General features: G+C 32.6%; 1 protein-coding gene across 1 annotated transcript in view; it reads left to right on the top strand.

The window, feature by feature from the left end:
- Positions 1 to 24894, top strand: part of LOC114332829 (helicase ARIP4) — an 81936-nt gene that overhangs the window by 15623 nt on the left and 41419 nt on the right. The window contains exons 4-8 of the mRNA XM_028282638.2: positions 2170 to 2496; positions 2557 to 2812; positions 7050 to 7289; positions 7667 to 7902; positions 10310 to 11715. Coding sequence (XP_028138439.1) covers positions 2170 to 2496; positions 2557 to 2812; positions 7050 to 7289; positions 7667 to 7902; positions 10310 to 11715 — 2465 coding nt within the window. The remainder of the gene's footprint in view (positions 1 to 2169; positions 2497 to 2556; positions 2813 to 7049; positions 7290 to 7666; positions 7903 to 10309; positions 11716 to 24894) is intronic.

The following is a 24894-nucleotide window of genomic DNA, read 5'->3' as shown; positions in this document are numbered from 1 at the left end:
GATTGTCAAAATTTTCAAGAATGATTGATATTTTTTAATTTTCTTTATATCAAATACAGGGTGAGTCAAAACGCAAGTACATTATTTTCTCAGTAATTTTAAATGGAACACCCTGTATTTTATATCACTGTTGAAGAGTACGATTACCGTACTTTAATTTTTAGATAATATTCCCTATGTCTAAATTTAGTAGTTTTCGAGATATTTTCATTTTTCAATGGACCAGTAGCGTGGCCACCCAAATCACCAGAATTTAATAAACTGGACTGATTTTTTTGGGGTTACGTTAAAAATGAAGTTTATAAAATACCTCCAACAACAAGGGATGAGATTAAAAATAGAATACAAAGTGTATTTCGATGTGTTAATTTACAAATGCTTCGTAGAGTAAGTAGCTCATTCAATGATCGTTTTTAGGCGTGCATAATTGTGTTAGAAGGTAATTTTGAACACCTTATGTAATTAAATATTAAGAATATTTTATTAAAAGTAGCTTCTAATTTTTTGAAACATGTTTTTTTTGCAAAATGTATTACTGATAAATTATTTTTCGTTCTTTATTTGTTGCATTGTTACATTTACATACAAAAGTAGTGTTTAATTGTCTTCACAAAATGTCGTATTTTGTGTTTGTGTGTTTTTTTTGTAAAATTTATTACTAATTTTCTTTCTTTATTTGTTACATTTACATAAAAAAGTAGTTTTTAATTGTTTCAAAAATGTTGCATGTTGTGGTTGTGTTTTTTTTTTTGTAAAATGTATTACTAATACATTATTTTAATTTCTTTATTTGCTACATTGTTGCATTGATTACCGGATTGATAATCAGTAATCGTCAATTGTCAATTCAGTCATGGCCTACTTAAAATTTAGATAAATTTAGACACCTAAAATAATTTGCTCTGGAAAATGAAAATATCTCGAAAACTAATAAATTTGGACATAGGGAATGTTATATAAAAATTAAAGTACGGTAATGTTACTTTTCAATTTTTTTTTTATTTATTAAACACCAATAAGATGCTTAAGGACATTATAATCTGATCAAATAATGTGATAAATGAGCAACTTATTTCTAACCTAAATTACTACTAAAAAACTTAAGACTAAGGACAAACTTGATAGTACCCCCTAGGTTCTGTTACTATATTGCACAAATTTTAACTTGTACCATCACTTGCACCGTGCACTATTTTTCACTTAACTAACTCGAAGGGTTTCTTCCTCTTGAGTCTTCTAGCTAGATCCGTATTGTCGAGGAGCTGGATGGCCTCAACATTGACGTGTTGAAGAAGTCGTTGTTCGTGACTCTTGGCATATTTTTCTATGGTCTTGTTAACAGTATCCATGTCTAGGTCCCTATGGAGATCACTGTTCCTATAGTACCATGGAGCGTTGACAATGCTCCTTAGCACTTTGTTTTGGAATCGTTGAAGGATAATTAAATTTGTATTACTAGCGCAGCCCCATAGTTAGATGCCATATGTCCATATAGGTTTTATAATCTGTTTATACAAAAGTATTTTATTGTAGATCGAGAGAGTGGATTGTCTTCCCAATAGCCAATACATTTTTTTTATACTTCATGTTAAGCTGTTCTCGTTTCTTTTTAACATGGGCCTTCCAACGTAGCCTACTTTTCAATAATGATATAAAATGCAGGGTGTTCCATTTAACATTACTGAGAAAATAATGTACTTGCGTTTTGACTCACCCTGTGTTTGATGTAAAGAAAATTAGCAATGTCAATAATTCTTGAAAATTTTGACAATAAATAAAAAAGTATGGCATTAATAAACCATTGCTGTTGTGCTTATTTTTATTTATACAGGGAGTTGAACTTGTTACGATTTTCATACAAAATTGGTTTTAACTTTGTAAATACTCTGTATAACATAACAAACCTTTATATTTTTGTGATGGAAAAGTTAACAGGATTTCGAATATAAAATAAAATATAGGGTGTTCCATTAAAAAAAACATAAATTTGGTCTGCCACTGTGTTATCGAACACCCTGTAACATTCTAACTAATTTTGCAATGTGAAGCTCAAAGTTGGCTACAATTTTTGTTATTAGCATTTATTGCTATCTATTACTATAGCGGATCTATTGAGCTTTAGCCCATTAATCAATCACCCTGTATACATAATAAATCATTTTTTTCTAGGTACATCAAATCAAACAAGAATAGGCAACACTGTATTGGTAAAACTACCAAATGGCCAAACCAAACCGATGACTCGTATCCCAAAACGCCCCTTCGAGTTGCTGAGAGTACCCAAGAACTCTTCACAGCAACCGATGAGCGCTCCTCGATCAAGAAGCCTGGTAACTGCCAAGAAAATACCCAGTGGTCCCGACCTAACACCTTCGGTGAGCATTGCTCCTGTGGCAAAGAAGATGATGCCGCCGATGATGCACAGGCATAGTGACAGCGATAGCGAGAGTGACGAACGGAAAATCATGTCTCCTCCATTAGCGCACAAACCTAAAGGTATCTATTGATGTTCTCTATTTTCAATGAACGACTAATTGTTTGATTTTTCTTGTTTAGCTAAACCACCTGTTCAGACAATAGACATATCGTCAGACGATGATTGTATAGTAGTGTCCGAACCAGAGGAGGAAGAGGAAGAAACTGATCACGACGACCCGACCAATTCTGGTTTGCATACGAATGATCAATTTAACCAACCTGACGAACAAGGAAGGGTGCTGGTGAATGTGGGGCATCCAGAAGGCGAACCTGACGTATTTGTCGCACCGCAGATATCTAGGATTATCAAACCACATCAGATTGGAGGCGTTAGGTATGTTTTACAAAAAATACTATAGTACGTCAAGTCCAAAGATGGCAAATAAGCCATTTTAATAACATTTTGATTCCTCATAAATTGTCTTTTTTCATTGCTAATGTTACAAAACTGACTTTACGCGGTTGACTTTACTATTTTATTCTTTATGTTTTTAGGCACTAAGTTTAATTTTAGTTGACTTTATTTATTTTTAATAACTTACAACTAAACAAATGAAAAAAACAATGAATTTATATCTTTTATTTTACAAACTACGATATCTAATTTATTTATTACACCAAAACTAATAATTTATTTACATAATTACAAATTTATCCGCGCCCGATACATATCAAAATACACCGACGTATTCAAATTCACAATTAAACTTAATAATAATAATATGTAAGCACTACGAGCCTAGTAGGCCCATGGCTTGATGTACTATTCTTTTCCACTCCCTTTTGTCAGTCGCTTTTCTTTCCCAGTTCCTTACGTTAATTCTTCGCATATCTTCTCTAACTCCATTACTCCATCGTGACCTCGGTCTTCCTCTTCGTCTTTTCCCTGCCAATGCACTAGATAGTACCATTCAGGGAATTCTAGATGGAATCATCCTCTGCACATAACCCAACCATCTAAATCTTTGCGCCTTAATTACTGCTAGTATGTTAGGATCTTGATAGAGCTCAGTTAGTTCCTTATTTGTTCTTCTTACCCATTGTCCATTTAAGTTTTTCCAACCGAAGATTTTGCGCAGTATTTTCCTCTCCCAAACTAATAACAACTCTTGATGTTTTTTTGTTGTGACCCATGTTTCAGAAGCATACATTATTATCGGCCTTATTACGGTCTTGTAAGTTCTTAGTTTTGCTCTTCGTGATATATTTTTACTTCTTAACAACCCATTAAGAGCAAATATAGCGCGGTTGCCCGACATAATTCTCTTTTGTATTTCTTCTTCACAGTTAGGATCTCTTGTGAAGACAGTTCCTAAGTACTCAAATCTCTCAACTTCTTCGAATTTATACTGTGTTCCCTTCGCTGTTGTCATTGTTATGTATTGCCCCCGAACGAATTGCTTATTTGTCCATTCCATATACTTTGTTTTTGCTTCATTTATATACAATCCTTTGGTTTCTGCCCTCTCCTCGAGTTTCATGACTGTTTCTATAAGTTCTATTTTGCTCCTAGCCAAAGATTACCAAATCGTCTGCGAATGCCAAGCACTGATGTTTTTTGTGGTAGATCAGACCTGTTCTATTAATGTTTGCTTCCTGTATAACCTTTTCTAGTAATATGCTAAACATTATAGACGATAATGGATCACCCTGCCGCACTCCTTGTTTGACCTCAAAGCTTTATGTTATAGTATTGTCTATCTTGACTTTATTCATTGTTCTTTGGAGAGTTACTTTTATAATTCTAAGAAGCTTTGGAGAAACGTCCATGTCTTGCAATGCTGTGAATAACTCGCTTCTTTTCACTCGATCGAAAGCCTGTTTAAAGTCAATGAAAAGAACCATGGTGTCTTTATTATATTCGTAACTTTCAGCCTGTATTTCTCGTAGTGTGAAGACCTGATCCACAGTACTTCTGCCTTTTCTGAACCCACTTTGATATTCTCCTATTTTTTTATCAACCTTCATTGTTAATCTGTTTTTAATATGGATAGCCAATATTTTATACGTTATGTTTAGCAGCGCTATGCCTCGATAATTCTGACAATCAGCTATATTTCCTTTTTTGTGAATAGGACACAGTATTGCTTCTGTCCATTCCTCAGGTAGTATTTCTTGTTCCCATATATTATTAATTAGTTTATGGATTTTCTCTACTAACTGATTTCCTCCAAATTTAATCATCTCAGCCGTTATGCCGTCGCTTCCTGGGCTTTGGTTCATTTTTAATTTATCGATGATATTCTGAATTTCACTTATAGTCGGAGCCTGCTCTTCACCCTGTTGATTTTGTATTTCATTTACTAGATCTTCTGTTTCCTCGTTATTATCGTCTGTCTTTTCAGGTCCATTTAGAAGCTCATCAAAGTACTGCTTCCAGCGTTCTAATATCTCTGGTTCACCCATAATCATTTCTCCATTTTTGTCTTTATAATGTACAGTTTTCGGTTGGTGCCCTCGTTTCTCATTTTTTATCCCTTGGTACAGGTTCCTAATTTGATTATTTTTGTAGCTTTCCTCTATATTTTTCAGTTTAGCTTCATAATGTTTCCTTTTTTTTCTCGTAGTATTTTTTTGGTTCTATTTCTTTGTTTAGTGTAATTTTCCTGCGCTTCTCTTGTTCCTTGAGTTATCATTTTTAATTAAATTAAACAATTAAACTTACTAATTCCAAAAACCCCTATTTATACACTATTACAATGTTCCAGAATAAGAAAGATTATTAAGAATTCATCTTATTCTAGAATAACAATCGAAGGGTTATTTACATAAATATCAAATAAGCATTTTGTAGAAAGAAATATCGAGGTTAATATACCTGTTAAAAAGGTCCCCCTTTTAAATGCATTCATAAATCAAATTCGGTAAACAAGACGCTCTTTGTTAAATTATAATAAATAGACAAGGAGCTGAAAACAGTCGGGTGACAAAATCAGGTCACACTAAATCTCTTTCTAAATCATATTTAAGTACAGATATTTTATTTGTTGGCATTTAAGTACCTACACCTAGTTCCTAACCTAGATAATTATCAGAAGAGATCGTTATCTTGGAAGAATATTTTCGATTATTATCGGTATCGATATCGGCAATCGCCCTGTTGACAGATGACAGGTGCCATGTTGGATTAGTCGGCCATATTGGTAGGGGACGTGGCATACAACTTCCTGTACATGTGTTCCACCTGGTGGCTAGTGGCCATCATCAAAAGATGTCAACAAAAGATCAAAGGGTGGTGCTTTTGCATACCTGACCATTATTGATTAACATACTAACTTAACTGCCACGTTAAATTTTTTTGTTTTTGCCTTCAGGCTCCACGTTCAGAATCTCAATGTTAATGTGAATTATAAATATTTAACTCACTGGTTACAAGGCGTGAGTTAAATACAACTCACGTGGCATTCAATGTGTTAAAAAAACTTTTTTTATGATATTTATACAGTATGTCCCTGTAAGTTGTATCCACATGGAAAACTTTTTTATTATTAATTTTACGAAAAAAAAGTTATTCTTTATAAAAAGTTCTGCATGGTCCAAGACCCAAGATTCAACCATCAGATATCAAATTTTATGAATGTTATACGAGGTATGTCAAAAAATTTGAATTTCACTCAAGAGTAAAGTAGCTTTATTTTTCACAATATTGAAAATTGCTATTATGAAAAGATGTTTGGAATTAAAAACTATATTCTAATATGCAATTACATTCTTCTAATTGAAAAAAAAATTTTGAAAAATTATGTATAACTAACATTATTTTCAGTTATTTCAATTCTGATAACTCCTTTATTATTAATTTTATGAAAAAAAGTGATTCTTAATAAAAAGTTCTGGATGGTCTAAAACCTAAAATACAACCATCTTATATCAAATTTTATCAATTTTATACGAGGTATGTCAAACAAGATAAAAGATCAAAAGAAGTACCTTTATAGTTCAGAATATTTACATACCGAAACATAGTTTTTAATTCTAAATAACTTTCCATAATAATTTTCGATATTGTGAAAAATAAACGTATTTTACTCTTGAGCGAAATTCATATTTTTTGACATACCTCGTATAAAATTGATAAAATGGTTGTATTTTAGGTTTTAGGCCATGCAAAACTTTTTATTAAGAATCACTTTTTTTCGTAAAATTAATAATAAAAGAGTTATCTGAATTGAAATAACTGAAAAAAATGGTAGTTATCCATAATTTTTCAAAAAAAAATTTTTCAATTAGAACGATGTAATTGCATACTAGAATATAGTTTTTAATTCCAAACAACTCTTCATGATAGCAATTTTCAATATTGTGAAAAATAAAGCTACTTTACTCTTTAGTGAAATTCAAACTTTTTGACATACCTCGTATAATATTAAAAAAAATTGATATTTGATGGGTAAATCTTAGGTTTTGGACCATGCAGAGCTTTTTATGAAGAATAACTTTTTTTCGTAAAATTAATAATAAAAAAGTGTTCCATGTGGATACAACTTACAGGGACATACTGTATAAACTCATGTTACATTTTCGGCATACTTTGCAGTTGTTTATATGATTATTGTTTTCCTCTTCCACAGATTCCTGTACGATAACGTGGTTGAAAGCACTAGTAGGTTTGAAAGTTCCTCAGGATTCGGCTGCATTCTGGCCCATTCCATGGGTTTAGGAAAAACCCTACAGATCGTCACATTCTGTGATATCTTCCTGAGGCATACCTCTGCGAAGACGATTCTCTGCATTATGCCTATAAATACGTTACAGAACTGGATGGCAGAATTCAATATGTGGATTCCGTTGGAGGATAATGCTCCAAACAGGTAATTTTTCATTTACAGTACACTAAATGTATGCTATAATATAAAATTATTTAGTTCTAATCAATTTTAATAATTGAAATGAATTTCGACTCGATTCAAGTTCTCTGTTTAACCCAGGTATGACAATACCAAAAGGCACCGTTAGGAAAATATTCCAATTTTCAGTTCAGAGGGCGTTATAACCATACTGCGATATAAATAGTTTTAATTTATATCGAGAAACTACGGTCGTGTTAATGTAAATTTGTCTTCCTCATAGCCTCCTTGACAACAGGTAGACCTAGAAATAGTACTATCGGAGGATGGAGGGAGACAGATTTAAATCAAAACGAAACCGTAGATTTTCTTATTTTACTAATTTTAATAATGTTCCTTAGCCCACTTGCTGCTCACGGTGAAGTCAGACCACGGTTCTTCAACATACTGGTATTAAATGACAGCCACAAAACCCTAGTAGCTCGAGCGAAAGTTATACATGAATGGAGGTCAAAGGGAGGAGTTCTTTTGATCGGATACGAACAATTCAGATTGTTGAGTCAGAGAAAAATGCCGAAATCTAGGAGGAAGATTAACCCAGAGATAGATGATGACCGGAACAGTAAATTGTTTGATGGTAAGTAAAAAATATTATTACTATAAAACTTCTTAGGATACCCTAGGGAAGACAAATAATTAGCCGTGTGATGGATGACCGAAGTTATCTTTAACGTTTGAGTTAAAGTTAAGATAACTCTCAGGGATAACGATGCCCATAACTATTTACGTAAATTCGGTGTGATGTATCCGTCACCGTTATGAGATAGTTATTTCTTCAACGTTAAAAGAGAAATAACATTTGAGTCACAAAATTTGAAGTAACAAAGAGAACCTTATGTAGAAATAGTACAAGTTGGAGTGAGTGCGAGAGATTGATCGGAACATGGCACAGGCTTGACAGGATGGGAAGAGGTGGGGAACATAACCATAAAAGCAACGTTGCCAGAGTTGGTACAATTGTAGCAGTTTGATACAATTAACCAAACTTTTGATACTAAAGTATCTTAATGTAAAAACCTCAAATTTTGTGATATAAGAAACTTGCTTCAAATAACATTAAACGACATTTTTTAAAGTTTTTGTACACAATGTGTTGGTTTAGTACATTTTGTGTCACCATTTTAGTCATTCCAGTGCATTTACAAACATTTCTCTGGCAACACAGCACATGTTTATAAATTTCAACTTATTCAACAATACGGCTGATTCAGCCGTGTGATGGATGACCGAAGTTATCTTTAACGTTTGAGTTAAAGTTAAGGGGGGGGGGGGTATGGTTTGAAATCAACATATCAAGCACATTTTTGTGAATTTTTTTCGAAGCTATGGTACAATTATTTTATTTTTAAATTAAATAAACATATTAAGTACAATTCAAAGAATATTTAGAAAAAAATTCAATCCAAAATATTGAAAAGTAAGCCATTGGTGACAAATTTTGAGAGGCACCTCACAAAAAAATTGATTTTGCGGTGGACATCAGAACTCGTCACTAGATCATACGAAACAAAAAATTCAAAAAGATTTAACAAGCTTATGAGCTTCGCGAGGTCACAATGTCGAGTTTTTTTATTTTTAATGATTTTTGAATTTTTGGTATCACTCAGAAATAAAAAAAAAAATGAAATTTTTGGTAAAAATTTTGTGAAAATCAACAGATTTATTATTGTTGAACAAAAATAAGCAAAAAAAGAAAAATATCTCGACGTTGTTACCTCATGAAATGTCTTATGAAAATCTGTGCAAAGTATCAGGTAGATCGGCCGAGTAGTTTTTTAGTTACAATGTCCACCGCATTTGAAAAAGCAGTTTTGAGAAAAATGCGTTTAAAGTTTTGACAACTGCATCTTCATCTTCTTATCTGTCTGCCAAATCGTAAAGTGATGCACATTGGAATATGTTTTTGAATCGAGGAGTAATCTATAAAAGAGAAAACGAACAGTTGTTTAACGTTTCTCACTACGCTCAAGCGTGCTGGCGCGAAGTCGCGGCAAAGCGAGTCGAACGTAGGGATATTCAACACGCTGTATCTCTGGTAATTTTACTCTGATTATTTTGAAATTTTCAGAGAGTATTCTTGAAAGCATGCACTTTTATTTGAAATAATAAAAAAATATATTTCAAACCATACCCATCCTTAAGATAACTCTCAGGGATAACGATGCCCGTAACTATTTACGTAAATTCGGTGTGATGTATCCGTCACCGTTATGAGATATGTAGTTATTTCTTCAACTTCAACGTTAAAAGAGTAATAACATATGAGGCACAAAGTTTGAAGTAACAAAGAGAACCTTATGTAGAAATAGTATAAGTTGGAGTGAGTGCGAGAGATTGATCGGAACATGGCACAGGCTGTACAGGATGGGAAGATAACCATAAATGATATGTTAATTAATTTCAACTTATATTCAACAATTATATCTCGATTTAATTTTTGTATGATTTTTAAAATTGTATTACCCTTCTATTCTTAAATTATTAGCTTGACTTTTTATTATTAATTATTGTTTTAATCTTATTATTACCTACGTACTTTTAATTGTTATTTGAGGTCTCTTTTTTTGATATTTTTAATTTTGTACTGCTATATATTTGATATTCAATTAATAACATGCCGCACAAAATCCTAGGACAACCTGAAGCAGCGTTCTTCGTTGAATATTCACTTGATTTCTATCTAAAAACAAGTCAAAAGATGAACCTAACCTTACATATCCTTACATAACTACAAAGTTATCTCGTAACTTGAGATTTAAGGTCGCGTTATAAAGTGACAGTTGATATATCAGATAACTCAAGAACTGTCAAGAAATAGCGCAAGTAGTTAAGTTAAATATGATGCATCACACCAATTCGAGAATTATAACTTAACTACAGGATAACTTTACGTTAAAGATATTAACTTCGGTCATCCATGACAGGGCAGAATATTGCTTGAAATTTTGAAATACCTACAACTAGCATTTCTTTTCTTGTTTCAGACGTACATACAGCGTTAGTAAAGCCCGGTCCAGATCTAGTCATCTGTGACGAAGGCCATCGCATCAAAAACTCCCATGCTTCAATATCACAAGCTCTCAAACAAATGGAAACCAAACGTCGTGTCGTTTTAACCGGCTACCCACTACAAAACAACTTGATGGAGTATTGGTGCATGGTAGACTTCGTCAGACCGAACTATCTCGGTTCCAAAACCGAGTTTTGCAACATGTTCGAACGGCCTATAATGAACGGTCAGTGCATAGACTCAACAGAAGCTGATATTAAACTTATGCGGTACCGTGCTCACGTACTTCACTCATTACTGCTAGGTTTTGTCCAACGACGATCTCATCTTGTGCTACAAACCGCTCTACCGCAGAAAGAAGAGTATGTTCTTTTAGTTAGGATGACGCCATTCCAAAGAACCTTATACGAAACGTTCATGAACGAAGTGGTGAGAATACAAGCTGTGCCAAATCCTCTTAAAGCGTTCGCAGTGTGTTGTAAGATCTGGAATCATCCAGACGTGCTTTATAACTTCCTGAAGAAGCGTGCTGGCTGTGCAGACGCTGTGGATATTGATTTGGAAGAAGTGGGAGGCGCTCCCATCACGAAAGCAACACCAAACGAAAAACCTCCACCGAAGTCTAAAAGGAAAGCGCCAGCGAAAGGCAAAAATGGGAAACCAGCTGCTTCTGTAACGCCTTACAATAGCACCTCTGAAGGAGCTGTTCCTCCAGTCAGTACGGTAGCTAGCAGCTTTCCTACTAGTACTGCACCAATTACATCGTTTAGTAATGCTTTGGCTCAACAGCAAGGGAAACCAAAAATCCAACAGTCTACGTCGAGCCAGGAGTCTACCACAATCCAAGATATTTCCAACAATTTTCCCGATACAATCTTGCAGCCTTACTACGATCAGGAGTTCGATCAAAACGCACAGTTTCCATCTTCGTTCCCCAATAGCAATAACTATTCTTATCCCAGTGGCTCAAACTCAAACAGTGAATACAATAGCGGTTTTAATTTGTCAGAGCAAACTCAGAAAACGAGTTTCCTGAATTTAGACACGCACAATTCTACACCCACTGCTCTTACCGGTCTCTCATCAGAAATCTCGTTAACTCCGCTGACTTCTAAGACGAAAGAACTTACCCTCAACAGTGGAGGTAGTACCTTAACGACGTTGACTAATGTAACTAATTCGATAAACACTACTAGTGCGCTGACGCCTTTAAAGAACGCGTGTAATATGTTGAACTCGGTGGGTAGCATTGCTGATAGTGGAAATAGCAGTTTGCAGACTGGATCTGAGGATATTATGGAGATCGGTGGCAGGGAAACCAAGACTCATTCGGCCTACAACCAAAATCAGGAGCATGGAGAATATACTCCCAATTTAGAGGTAAGTTTTCGTCTTCTTCTTCTTCCTCTTTATAAGCAATTCTGCTTGTTCACTGAGGGATTGATACCTCTATGGAAGGTTGTCACTCCATCTTTTGCGCGGTCGGCCGATATAGGCGAGCGGGAGATACCCCTAAAATGACCAGGTACTGACCACGGAGAGTGAATGGCTAATTTTATTTATATATATATATATATATATATATATATATATATATATATATATATATATATATATATATATATATATATGTATATATATATATATACATCTTTATATCATACCTGAACCATCTGGAAAACCGTACAATCCTGAACCTCAATTATCTAGAGTATTTATAGTTGCCCACGGCACGATTATATTCATTAATTCTAGCGGGGATTTCAAAAATGTATATATACAAAAGAAATTTTTAATATTTTTAAAGATATATAAATAGGGATTTTACATATTATTGACATAATCCTGATCCCCTTGTTATTTCAATCAATTCTGAACCCAAACATATGTGTATATATACAAACCTGAGCCTAATAGATGTTGCCAGTTTTAAGTGAAATGGGATTCTTAGGGAAATTTTCGTATGACTTAAGTAAGTAGTCAAAATAAAAATTAACAAAAGAAATGCAAGAATTATCTTTTACATATGCATAAGTTTACACCTTTTTGGATAGTTACAATTTATCTAGTAAATTATTTGTATTGTTCATGAAGTGAACAAATAGACAAACCCCTCTGTTTATTTATTTTCCGGAGAATAATAAATTGAATAAAACTTAGTGTCTTATAATGGTGGTCCCTGGGATTGGGATCTCAGATTACAAGAACACTCGCCTGTGGAGTAATGACAGCAGTAATTTATTTAGTTATTTAGTTTATTTTTCAAAATAATAAACATACAGGCTTTAAAAAATTACAAATTATAAATATCTCAAAAAAACAAACTATTAAACTGATTGTAATAAAATATTATATATAAGAAATTAAAGCAACCTCTTTTATCAAACAAAATGATAAACTCGTTGGCGTAAGTTTTGATTGTATCTCAACAACAACAAATGTTTAAAAATGCAAAAAAATGAAATACATAGTGGATTGCACAGTAACGTTATATAGTATTTAAAAATAATACCTAATATAAAACTCATTAGTTAAAAAAAGGGTTTTAAACAGTAACAAACTTGTCGGCGAAGGTATCACATTACTGCAAAAGATCCGTCCCACATAATGAATATTATAAAGAAGGCGAACCCATCATAATATTGCAAAACGATATTATGTGCCACCGAATTAACAGCAATGGCAGCATCATATTACTATAAACTATAGGTTCCAGGTTCCAGTTCTTATTATAAAGAAATGAATGTCAAAAATATGACGTACCTATGTTGACAGCAATTTATGCAGATTAACAAAAAAGGAATAAATCAGGAAAGTTTTCGGTACAATAATTTATTATCAAAAGTAGGTACATTTGTACATTACTTGATTTTATTATTGATTATAGCTTAAGTAATGGCAATTTCAATTGCCTGCAAGCGTAAGAATAATGTGATACAGATCAAAAATAAAACAATAATGTCTTTCAAAATAGTGAAAAAAAAATTAAACATCAACTAAAAAATATTTGAAAAATAGTGTTTAATATTTAATGTTTTCCTTTGTATATATATTATAAACGACAGCTTTGATACTTGTGCATTTTCTTTCTTTAAATACCTCGAGACTCCAATAAGTTGATGCACTTCTACCTCAACGGGAGGCTTTCTGTTTTTAATATGGTCGGAAAAATATTCTGCGATAATGCTTTTTTGTTGCTTTCTCCATGGTTGTCTCCTATCAATAAAGATTTTCTTTTTTAAATGGCCCTTTTTTTTGGTGGTTCTTTATTATTATCTAAGTTAGCTGAAGTAGATGGAATCTGGTAATCGGCGTTTAGATTATCATCCAATATATATTTTCCATTTCTTCACCTTGCGCGTCAGAGAGAGGAGGTAAGTTAATGTCAATTTCGTCTAAAGTTTTACCTTTGTATTTTTCAGCTCCTTCCATCATTAAAAGTAAAAGTTTAGAAATTTTAGCAGTTTGATATACTTTTTCAGACAAACGATAATAATTGCAATGCGTTTGTAATGTGTGTCCCATGAATTTGCTTAATTGCTCCATATCATTATTGTAAAATTGGAGAAGTTGAGTAATGGTGGCCAAATGCTTTCAAAGTATTGTTGCTGTTATACTCGCACTGACATTTCTTGGCATATTTATGAATAATTTTAGTTCCATCAACAAATCCTCTTCCAGTGGTGTGAAATACAAAGTCACTTTCAATTACAAAGCTATTTCTACAGTGTAAAATATAATCGAAATGCATTTTCATTGATAGTGATAACAACATGGTTACTCCTCTTCCACGCTTACCTCCTATAACTAAACGACTGTAAGTTTTTAATAAATATTTTTCAGCTTGAGTTAAACATTTTTCGAATTCGGAGCATTTTCACCCCCTAAATTAATACATTTAAACGTTTGGATCTTTAGCTGAGTCATCTCTGCTGGTCTTCGTCTGTTAAGAAGAATGACTTGCGCATACAGTGTGTCTTTTAATGAATTATAGGTCTTAAAATCATACTCATCTGATTTCAATTTGTCAAATAATTCTTCTGCAGTTGTTTGCAAAAAAATGTTAAGTTTCTTGAGGTCGTTAGTAAGCGGCAGAAGTTCTTCCTTGTTTCATTTATTCTGATTGAAGTTGGTACATGCTTGTGCAGAAACTTCATTGCACCATTGGGATTCTATAAGATTTTTCAATATTTTAAGGTCTTTTCTCTCATCGCTTGTGTCCTCAATCTGAACAAGATTAATATCTGCTAAGTAGCAAGATTTTTTTTATAAGTGTCCCAAAATTTATGGCCAACGTTGGTGACTCATAATTTTCTGTTTCTGGATTATATTTTGCCAGTTTATTAACTCCAAAAATTATTAGTTGAAAATGCTTTAGGCGAGGAATACCTATAAGTTTCTTAATCTCTGGATTTTGTAGTCTTGCAAAGTGTAAGAGTTTTTCAAGTCTTCGCATATTCTTTCTTACCAAATCCATATTGCCTTTACTTTGACGGCCTTTTATGTACAAATATGTATACTGACAAATTAAGGGATCTTTTTTGGCAATAATATTTATGTCATCTGCGTGCATCCTGAATTTTTTTTTGATTTTAATAAATCGTCATGTTTAAGAAAATGGTGTAGAAACAAAGTAGTTTGTCCGTCGCTTTGGGACGTTTGTCTTCTATTATTATCCTTATCATAATTATTAGACGGACAAATTTTGGTATGCTTAAGTAAACATTTTTTATTATAGTATCCCAAACAATACTTGCACGGTAGATATATATCTGCACTTGACGACTTATCAGTAAGGTTTGTCCTTTAACAGGTCTTAATGCGGCGTCTGCCCGATTTCTGATAAAATTTCCCTTCTTAAGTTTGATAAAGCCAATCGTCTCTCTTTCAAATTAACTTTATGACATAATATTTTAACTACCTCAATTTCTTCTGAGTGCCATTTAGAAATATGTCTAGCAAAATGAGATTGTACATCCTTTTCGCAATAGAAGCAAAAATCCCTTGGATCTTTGTAATTTTTCCTCAACGTTTTTTCAACAAGTGGCTAAAAAAATGTACAATGAATCGAACACGTTAAAAGAAATAGGAAAGATTTAAGTAAAGTAACATTAAAAAAATAATCATAATTGATTTTAACTTATTAGACACAGAATCTTGTGACCAAGTTATTTCGTCATTTACGACTTGTCATATAGGCTTTTTATACATGCAGCTGAGTTTGGTTTGTTTTGTTGGACACAAAAAACCGTCTTACGAGCCGTAAACGACAAAACAATCTTACCAGGGTATGTCATGTCTAATGGATTAAAATCAATTCTGCTTCTTTCCTTACGTTATAGGCTTTCTCACAGATTATTAGTTTGACAATTATTGGAGTTTAGGAAAACGTAAAGTACCAAATTGTTTTGGATGCCATATTATACTGCTTATATCGTAATTTAAAGCCATGGAATGGAGCCTCAATGTTAGGCATTTCTCGTAGGAATCGAATTACGAACAGGGAGATAAGACGGAGAAGAGGAGTGACGGATGCCATACTAAAGTGGAACTGGGCTGGACATATAGCTAGAATGTCGGATAACAGATGGACACAGCAAATAATACACTGGAGACCAATACAAGAAGCATATCGAAGTAGAGGTCGTCCGCCAACCAAATGGTCTGAAGAAATAAAACGGATCGACAAAAATTTGATGCAAACAGCACAAAACAGAAATGCATGGAAAATACTGAGGGAGACCTATGTCCAGCAGTGGATAGATCCGGGTTGAATGATGATGATGATCGTAATTTAATTGAGTTATTACCTTCTCTTCTAAAACAAGAGATGATATCCTTTTAGCTACAGAACTGCTGCTTGTCTGTTCACTTTTTTGTTTACTATCAAAATTTAAGAGTTTCTTTATTATTAGGGATTCGTCCTTCTCGCGCTTCTCTCTTTCAACCGGTTTTTCAAATGATATTGAAGAAACGTTATTCCCGTGATCCGCTCTATCAACCACTTCTTCAAATATTAACGAATCGTTCTCACGCTGCTTGCTGTCAACCAATTCTTCACATATATTATGTGGATGGCTCTTTCTTAGTAGAATATTTAAATTTGAGAACTGCAAGAATAGTCTGGGCAGATTATCGGAGAATAAGCAATTTTTGGGAAAAGTTATTTACCAGCAATTTTATTGCTGGAATCGAATCTTATGATCCTATATATTAATAATATAGGTAGGCAAAGTCCACAGACAGTGTGCTACTTTTCTATAAACAAAATGGCGCCCGAAAATCGTGTTTTTTCAATCTTTGCACTACAATTCCAAAGATTTTAACTTTACACCAAAAACACCCAATGTAATTTACAATAACCGTAATGAAATTCTGCATAGAGACAGATTTTTCTCGATTTACTTCGACGAAATTTTTTTTCGGAAAATGCTGGTTTTTTTCAACAAAATTTTTAATTTCAACTAAAATTTTAGGTTAGTAATTATTTATCAATAAATAGATCTATCTACCAAAAGAGCTTTTACAGTTTAGCAACAATTAAATTGTTAATTAAAAATTTAGGGTCGCCATAATAACCACAGTAATTATGATGCATAAGAATAACTATGATTTTTGTATAAAATGGCACTATACCTATCTAATGTACTTTACAGAATTGAAATTGGACTATTTGAGCGGCCTTAGGAATATTTTAAAATTATAAACAATTTTTTGCCTTAAAAACAAATATAATATCTCGGAAAATATTAAATTAAATTAAATTATGAAAACGGTCTTGGGAAGAAAGCGGCAGGACGCTTCTTTTAAAAGAAAAACTATTTAATTGCGATGAGTGGTTCCTGAGATACAACCGGTCAAAGTTGACCGGCATGTACGGCGAAGATATACATAATAGGATGGTAATTTTCGAATCATCACCTTTCTATTTCGGTTCTCTTTCTCCGCACAAATTTTCATATCGTCAAAAGACTCATAACATATATTATAATAATAAAAACTATCGGTATTACGAGTGAAAAATACCAAAAATACCAAAATTTCAATAAAACATCAGGTTGGAGAAAATGGAATGTCAACGTTCAAAATCGGTATATGTTAAAAAAAATTGCATTTTCTCGGCTTCCCATGGAGCAATTTTCTTCAATTTTTTTGTTCCCAATTTTGTTCCTTTGACATTAATAAATGTCAAAGTTGTTTTTGTTTTGTTAATAAGATTTAAATTTTCTGTTATGTTTTGTCTAGAAATAAATTTAATATACATTTAATCCTTAAACCATTATTCTCAAAGTGAGAATTTATTTTAATCCCTTCTGTATAACTAAACTTTACCTAACTTACAAACACATATCAACCATCAATTTACAACGTTGTTCTGAAGCTATTTTCTTGTGGCATTTTTACAATTTTAACTATTTAGAATGGGAAATAAGCCACAATATTATTAAAAAAATCCTGAAAGAAACAGACAGTAAAAAGAGAAAAATCAAAGAAGCGGCTCTAATTATGCTAAACGAAACCAATTGTGTCGCAAATTCCTCGGTGGAATGCAGTAGGATGTGGATACCCATACTGAAAGAGGAAGTCAATAGAAAGAAAATACCACAATTAGTAAGTCAATAGTCGAGTTAGTACATATTTTATATTTTAGTATTACTTATATACCCATGTATTATTGATATTATTTATAATTTAAACAAAATTATAGTAAAGTCAGAATTTGGTATTAATTTTGAGAGTAAATTAAATGTAAGACCAAATACTTACGATGTCGGGATAGTATCACGAGGTTTTTCCTGGTTTTCCCTCGTGATTTACTATGAGATCTCTAACGCGAGAATTTTAATGTCACCGTTGCATGTGGTTGTCTTTTTAAAGACAGATCACATGCTATGATTTTTTGTGACGGATATTCTTGAGTTGGGGTTGATTTCATGTAATCGAATGAACTATCTTTCAGTAAAGTCGTCCCAGGAACGCAACTCATAAATATTGGCAATATCATTTTAAAGTCTTCTACTTTAAAATGTATCATATGTATCTGAATTGCCGATATAAATGAGTCAAATTAAATAAATTATTAGAAGAATTTTTTTACTAAGCAACAACATTTTTGTTTATATTAATAGTATTTTGTATTTTGACAACGGCACCCGATTTGGGCGTCGAAACGTTAATAAAAATCATTTTTTAATAATATTGTGGCTTATTTCCCATTCTAAATAGTTAAAATCAATTTACAACGTCCTTTATTATTCATATTCACTTTTACATCGAGCGCACACAGCGACGTTCCTGAACCAAAACAAACGAATCTTGCAAAGTTGCAAAACTAAAGTATATAATATATATACCTATTAACAAATCTGTCTGGCTAAAAATAGAATTCGCCGAATCTTTAGACAAAATAACGACAAAGCAATGTTGCCACATGGTATGGATCAGGATGGTATTAATTGTGATATATACATAAAGATCATGTATATTCGAGAAATTGTTTCCAGCGCCAAAGTGGCAAATGTCTGAACTAAAAGATACAATGCTGAACCATACTACAAACAGGTTTCTCTCGGATTCCAAGTGACATATTGAATTAAAAGTTAATCAGTTTTGTCCGCTGATGACACCACTAGTTTAAAAAAATTATTTATATTGTAAGTTTAAAAATATATGTCAGTTATAAAAGGAAAACAATCCTGAACCAATATACAGGTTCAGGATGGTTAACGTGGTTCAGGTTTGTGTTTAAGTTTTACTATCGAAGGCTCAGGATTGTACTATAAATGAATGTATATATATATATATATATATATATATATATATATATATATATATATATATATATATATATATATATATATATATATATATATATATATATATATATACGTCTTCATATCAAGGCGAGATCCGACTAGATCGAGGACAACCCGAGATCCACCAATAGGAAATTAATTATTGGAGTATATTGTTCATAACTATCTTTATAATTAACATATTAGTCATGGCACACTTAGAGGGGAAAAGATTTTTAAACTTAAATTTTTATGATAAATTTACAGCGAAACGAGATCCGTAGCTGAAAAGGAAAGGGGAAGACTCATATACGGAATTTTAGATATTTACCGATCAACGCGAGATCACACACTGATGCCAGCTCTAAAGAGTATTAGTCGAGCGACCAGAGCTCGTGTTGTATTGCATATTTCCCACGATATACAGACACAGAAGATAGATAATGTACATAGTGGGCGGAGACCATGACGGCAGCAACAGAGTTATCTCGAATTCTTTATGTAACTTTTAAGTATCGCTTCTTTCATGTCTTCAACGTCTACCGTTGTTTTCTTTAAATTTTGAATTTATTGTGTATAAACTAGGTATATCTACTAACCTTTTCAACTATATAGATTTACCTTTCAGAAAGTCCCTTAGTTTTGTTACATACATAAGGGTGTGAATAAAGAAAAATACTTCACAAATAATAACCATTTAATAATGATAATTTGCAATATAGTATTTTAAAACTATACATTACTATTCTTAAAAAACCCTTACTACTAAACAAAAATGTAATTATTAGATTCTTAAATAATATAAATTGTTACAAAATAATTTAAATGATTGCTTGTTTTAAAAATACATTATAAAAAAGTACAAATTTTTATAATGATTAAAATTTAAAAAATATAATAACTCAAGTAGTCCAGAGAAATAAGATTTTTCTCGTGACACATCTGCCTCCAGGCCGAAACCAAATTTTTTGAGTAAAATGGACATCTATATTAATAACCTATATGTTTCCTGCAGCCGATTTTAATGATATAAACAAATGAAGATCAAAAAAGATAACTTTTCGCTTTTTTCGTCTATTACCAAAAAGTTAAGAATTCTAAACAAATTTGAGAGTAAGAAACTCATAATCCGTATAAAAAACTTCAATATGGCGTTCGCTGGATATGTCTATCCTTATTGGTTGCTTAGAAAATTGCAAAATAAATCATAAATTGTGAGTTTTTATAAATATTCATAACATGTAAAAATTAACTTAGAACCTTCTTATTTCACGGAATGCTGAGACTTCTTGTGCTTATATCATACCCTAAATTTCAAAGCAATTGATAAAATAGTTTAAAAGTTATTTAATTTGTTTATCCCAAATTCATTTTTTTTGCAACGCTATGAGTCAGAAAATTATGAGGTTACAGTAATACTTCGGACAGTTTATGAAAGAAGAACATTTATAGTATTGTAAATAAAAATTTACTAGTAAATGTTGCATTTACTAGTAAATAAAAATTGATAAAACTCTATTTGTTGTGACTTTTTTCCAAACATACGGCCGTAGAAAAAATATTGTTCCTAACTCATGCGGAAAGTATCTTTCCCGCACTCGACTGCTTGCCCGAACGACGCGATAGCCTCGACTGTCAACGGCAGTCGCGTGCGGGAAAGTATCACTTTCCGCAATAGTTAGGAAAATAACTATTTTCTGCGAGCTTGCAAAAATGTCTACTTTCGCGCACGCGTTTTAGTTTAGAAAGTTTTACTTTTCCGCACGCATTTTACTTTTCCGCACGCCTTTTACTTTTCCCCACTGAATTTAGATATTTTAATAAGGCAATTATAATACATGCAATAAACTAATATTCAGATATTATTTACTATTTTATTTCAAATGTATTTTATTGTATTGCTGTTTTAATGAAATTAACGCAACAATTCGATGAAATAAAATTATTTTGACATAATATTCGAAAGTCAAATCAGTAGACAATAACAGTCGTTTTGAATCGTCGTCATGGAAACCAAGATCGTCGTCATGCTAACCAATTATATTGAAAGTTTGGTTTTGACAAAGTTGTCAAAGAATAATTTTGTGTATATATTTTCATATTAATTCAATTAATTGATTAAGATTTGCTCATTTTTTAAACGCTCGTAGAAAAAATGTTGTTCCTAACTCTTGCGGAAAGTCCCTTTTCTGCACTCGACTGCTTGCCGAACTCCGCTTCGCGTCGTTCGGCAAACTGCAGTTGCGTACGCAAAAGTATAACGCACGTTATTAAAATAACTATATTTAGTAGATATACGTTTTGTTCGAGATAGAAATGTAGTTAAGATGTAAATTAAGATAACAAAATTAAAAACACAATGAGTCGAATACAAAAAATAACATGATACAAGAAGTGATTCAGGTTAAAAGAGTCGTAAATTCAAGAAAATGATTAATTTACGATAAATTAAAATAGCTTTCTAGCAAGTTTCGCTTTATCGGTGATGTCAACGATTATCATGTTTATTTGAGTGTTGCTTACAGCAAAAAATCCGGTGGATGGTTTTTGTTTCTAATTCCAAATGTAATTTAATCTACTTCAACAAAAATTTATGAAGGAACAACAACATTTGTCTATTTTTATGAACCAAGTTTTTATTTCAGGAAATTCTTCTTCATAAAATTTCTTGTGACTTTTGATCAGTTGTCGTTTTAAAGAACTAGTTCCACTATTTGTCATTTTATAACGTTGTTCTTGCAATTTTCATTGTTTTCGTATTTATAATATGTACATAGTTCTCTGTAAATTGACTATTGACCTGTTTTCAGGTCGATACTTTGGGTATTCAAAGAAAAAATCAGGTTGCCTTTACCAAAAGGAATTATAAACCTTTCAGTAGTGCCTTAAAAAAGGCACCATATGCTTCACCGGAATCGAACATACAATTTCTATTACTATTGTATTAGATTAGACGATTTATTACTCCTGCCTTGGTGACGAGCCAGAAATATACACTTGCTAGGTCCTTCTTCTTCGAAACCATTTTTGCCAATGTAATGGTAATATAAAATATAAATAATGGTCAATAACTTCCACATAAGAGAAATTTCCAAGAAATTTCTGAAATTTTAGTCTGACAAGGAGTCTCCTAACCGAAAAAAGTCAATGTCTAAAAACAGAGATTTCTCATTAATGAGCGAATTAAAAGTGGGACGAGAGGAATGAACCGTTTTGATTGAAAAACTTATTAAATAGTCGACATCATCGAAATTTGCTCAAAAATCAGGTGTTCCTTCTATACACATGTTATTTGAAAGTGTTGCCATAGAATATATAGTGAGGCTATATATTCGTTGGTGTTGTTTCGCGATATGTACTTTCTTCTAAATATTATGAACTATAACTTAACTAATTTGTGCCTTGTGCTGATGCAGAGTACATGTTATGTTCAGACCTGTCCAAATAAGTCATTACAAAATGCGGTATCTCAATTAGAATTGGAAATATAGTTATTTTCCTAACAGGTGCAGAAAGTCATACTTTTCCGCACGCGACTGCAGTTTGACGAACGACGCGAAGCGGGAGTTCGGCAAGCAGTCGAGTGCGGAAAAGAGACTTTCTGCAAGAGTTAGGAACAATATTTTATCTACTAGCGTGTAAAAATGTCTACTTTCGCGCACGCGTTTTAGTTTAGAAAGTTTTACTTTTCCGCACGCATTTTACTTTTCCGCACGCCTTTTACTTTTCCGCACTGAATTTAGATATGTTAATATGGCCTTAGAGTAATTATAGTACATGCAATAAACTAAGATTTAGATATTATTTACTAATTTATTTCAAATATATCTTATTGTGTTCATGTTTTAATGAAATTAACGCGAGAATTCGATGAAATAAAAATAATTTTGACATAATATTCGAAAGTTTAATCAGTAGACAATACCAGTGGTTTTGAATCTTCGTCATGGAAACCAAGATCGTCGTCATGCTAACCAATTATACTGAAATTTTGGTTTTGGCAACCTTGTCAAAGAATTAATTTGTGTATGTATTTTCATATTAATTAAATTAATTGATTAAGATTTGGTCATTTTTAAAGACTCGTAGAAAAAACACATTGCGCAATATGATATTCAAACTTCAAACTGTTTGAAGAAGTTTGATTTCAAGTAAAATCTACATTATCAAATTCAAGTCAAGTCAAACTTTTTTACAAAAAAAGATTGGTGTTCAAATCAAGTCAAGTTTGTTGAGTAAAATCAAACTAGTTTGACTAGATGCATCTCTAATATCTGCCATAAATTGAAGGACTCCAGTATTCAATCCGAGTATGCTTCAACGTAAATGTAAAAGAAGTTGTTTTAATGTAAAAATGTGTAGAGACACTAACGGTGAAATTCTACATGACAAAAACTCAATTCTTAATAGATGAACACGACATTTCAGCGAACATCTAAATATAAACGATACTGAAGAAGGTTACAACATAGAAAATCAACAAAATCTACATCATCAACTACACACTGAAGACCCAACAAGAGAAGAAGTATCAACTGCCATCCTAAAACTCAAAGACAATAAAGCCCTGAATCTGTTCTGATCTGTATAAAAAAGGTGTTGATCATTTGCAGCAATCCATAAATTAATAGTACTGATATGGCAGAATGAACTGGTTCCAGAAAAGGGAATAATATGTCCGTTGCATAAAAAGGTGATCAACTGGATTGTAAGAACTATAGAGGCATTACTCTACTAGCATCTACGTATAAAATCTTCGGCAATGTATTGTTTGAAAGACTGAAACTTTTCACAAAGGATATTGTTGGTCAATATCAATGCGGATTCACTGCTGGAAAGTCAACTATACATCAAATTAAGCACATAGACAGATTCTAGAAAAGTCAATAGAATATAACATAGATACCCACCATCTCTTCGTCGACTTCAAAGCAGCCTATGACAGTGTTAAAAGAACTGCATTATATAATGTAATGATTGACTTTGGGATCCCACCGAATTTGGTTAAGTTGACCCAACTAACAATGCAAAATGTAAGCTCGTGCGTTAGAATTCAAGGAGAAAACTCGACATTCTTTGTCATTAATAATGGTCTAAGACAGGGGACGAGCTGGCGTGTCTCCTCTTTAATATTCCTTGGAAAAAGTAGTGGGAAAATTAAATACTCGAATGAATGGTACTATTTTTAATAGATCGACGCAAATTCTCGCATTCGCTGACGATATAGTTATAGTGGGCAGAAGTGTGAGAGACATGGTGCAGAATTTTACAAGACTTGCGGACGCGGCAAGTGAATTAGGACTTGTGATAAACGAGGAAAAAACCAAATATATGTTGGTTTCTAAAAACTCCCGAAATATCGAACAGAGAATTCAAATTAACAACCATACCTTTGAGCAAGTCAAGGAATTCACATATCTTGGGTCGCTAGTAAACTCAATAAACACGACAAGCGACGATATAAAAAGACGCATAGCAATAGCAAACAGAACTCTACACGGTCTCCAGAAATATTTAAAAAATAAAAATAATAATTTAAATCCTTAATAAGACCGGTTTTGATATATGGGGTTGAAACGTGGACCTTATCTCAAGATGATGAAAGACTATTTTTGAGAGAAAAATTCTTAGAAAGATTTTTGGGGCCGTAAACGGAAATGGGCTATGGCGTCGAAGATACAACGTTGAACAATATCAGTTATACACCGATCCAGATATTGTGAAATTCGTTAGAAGAAAGTGCAGAGACTTAGATGGGCTGGAC

The sequence above is a fragment of the Diabrotica virgifera genome, chromosome 5 (genome assembly GCF_917563875.1).
Source record: "Diabrotica virgifera virgifera chromosome 5, PGI_DIABVI_V3a".
In the NCBI taxonomy this organism is placed as follows: domain Eukaryota; kingdom Metazoa; phylum Arthropoda; class Insecta; order Coleoptera; family Chrysomelidae; genus Diabrotica; species Diabrotica virgifera.
The sequence above is the reverse complement of the archived record's forward strand: the minus strand, read 5'-3'. Positions and strand labels throughout refer to the sequence as shown.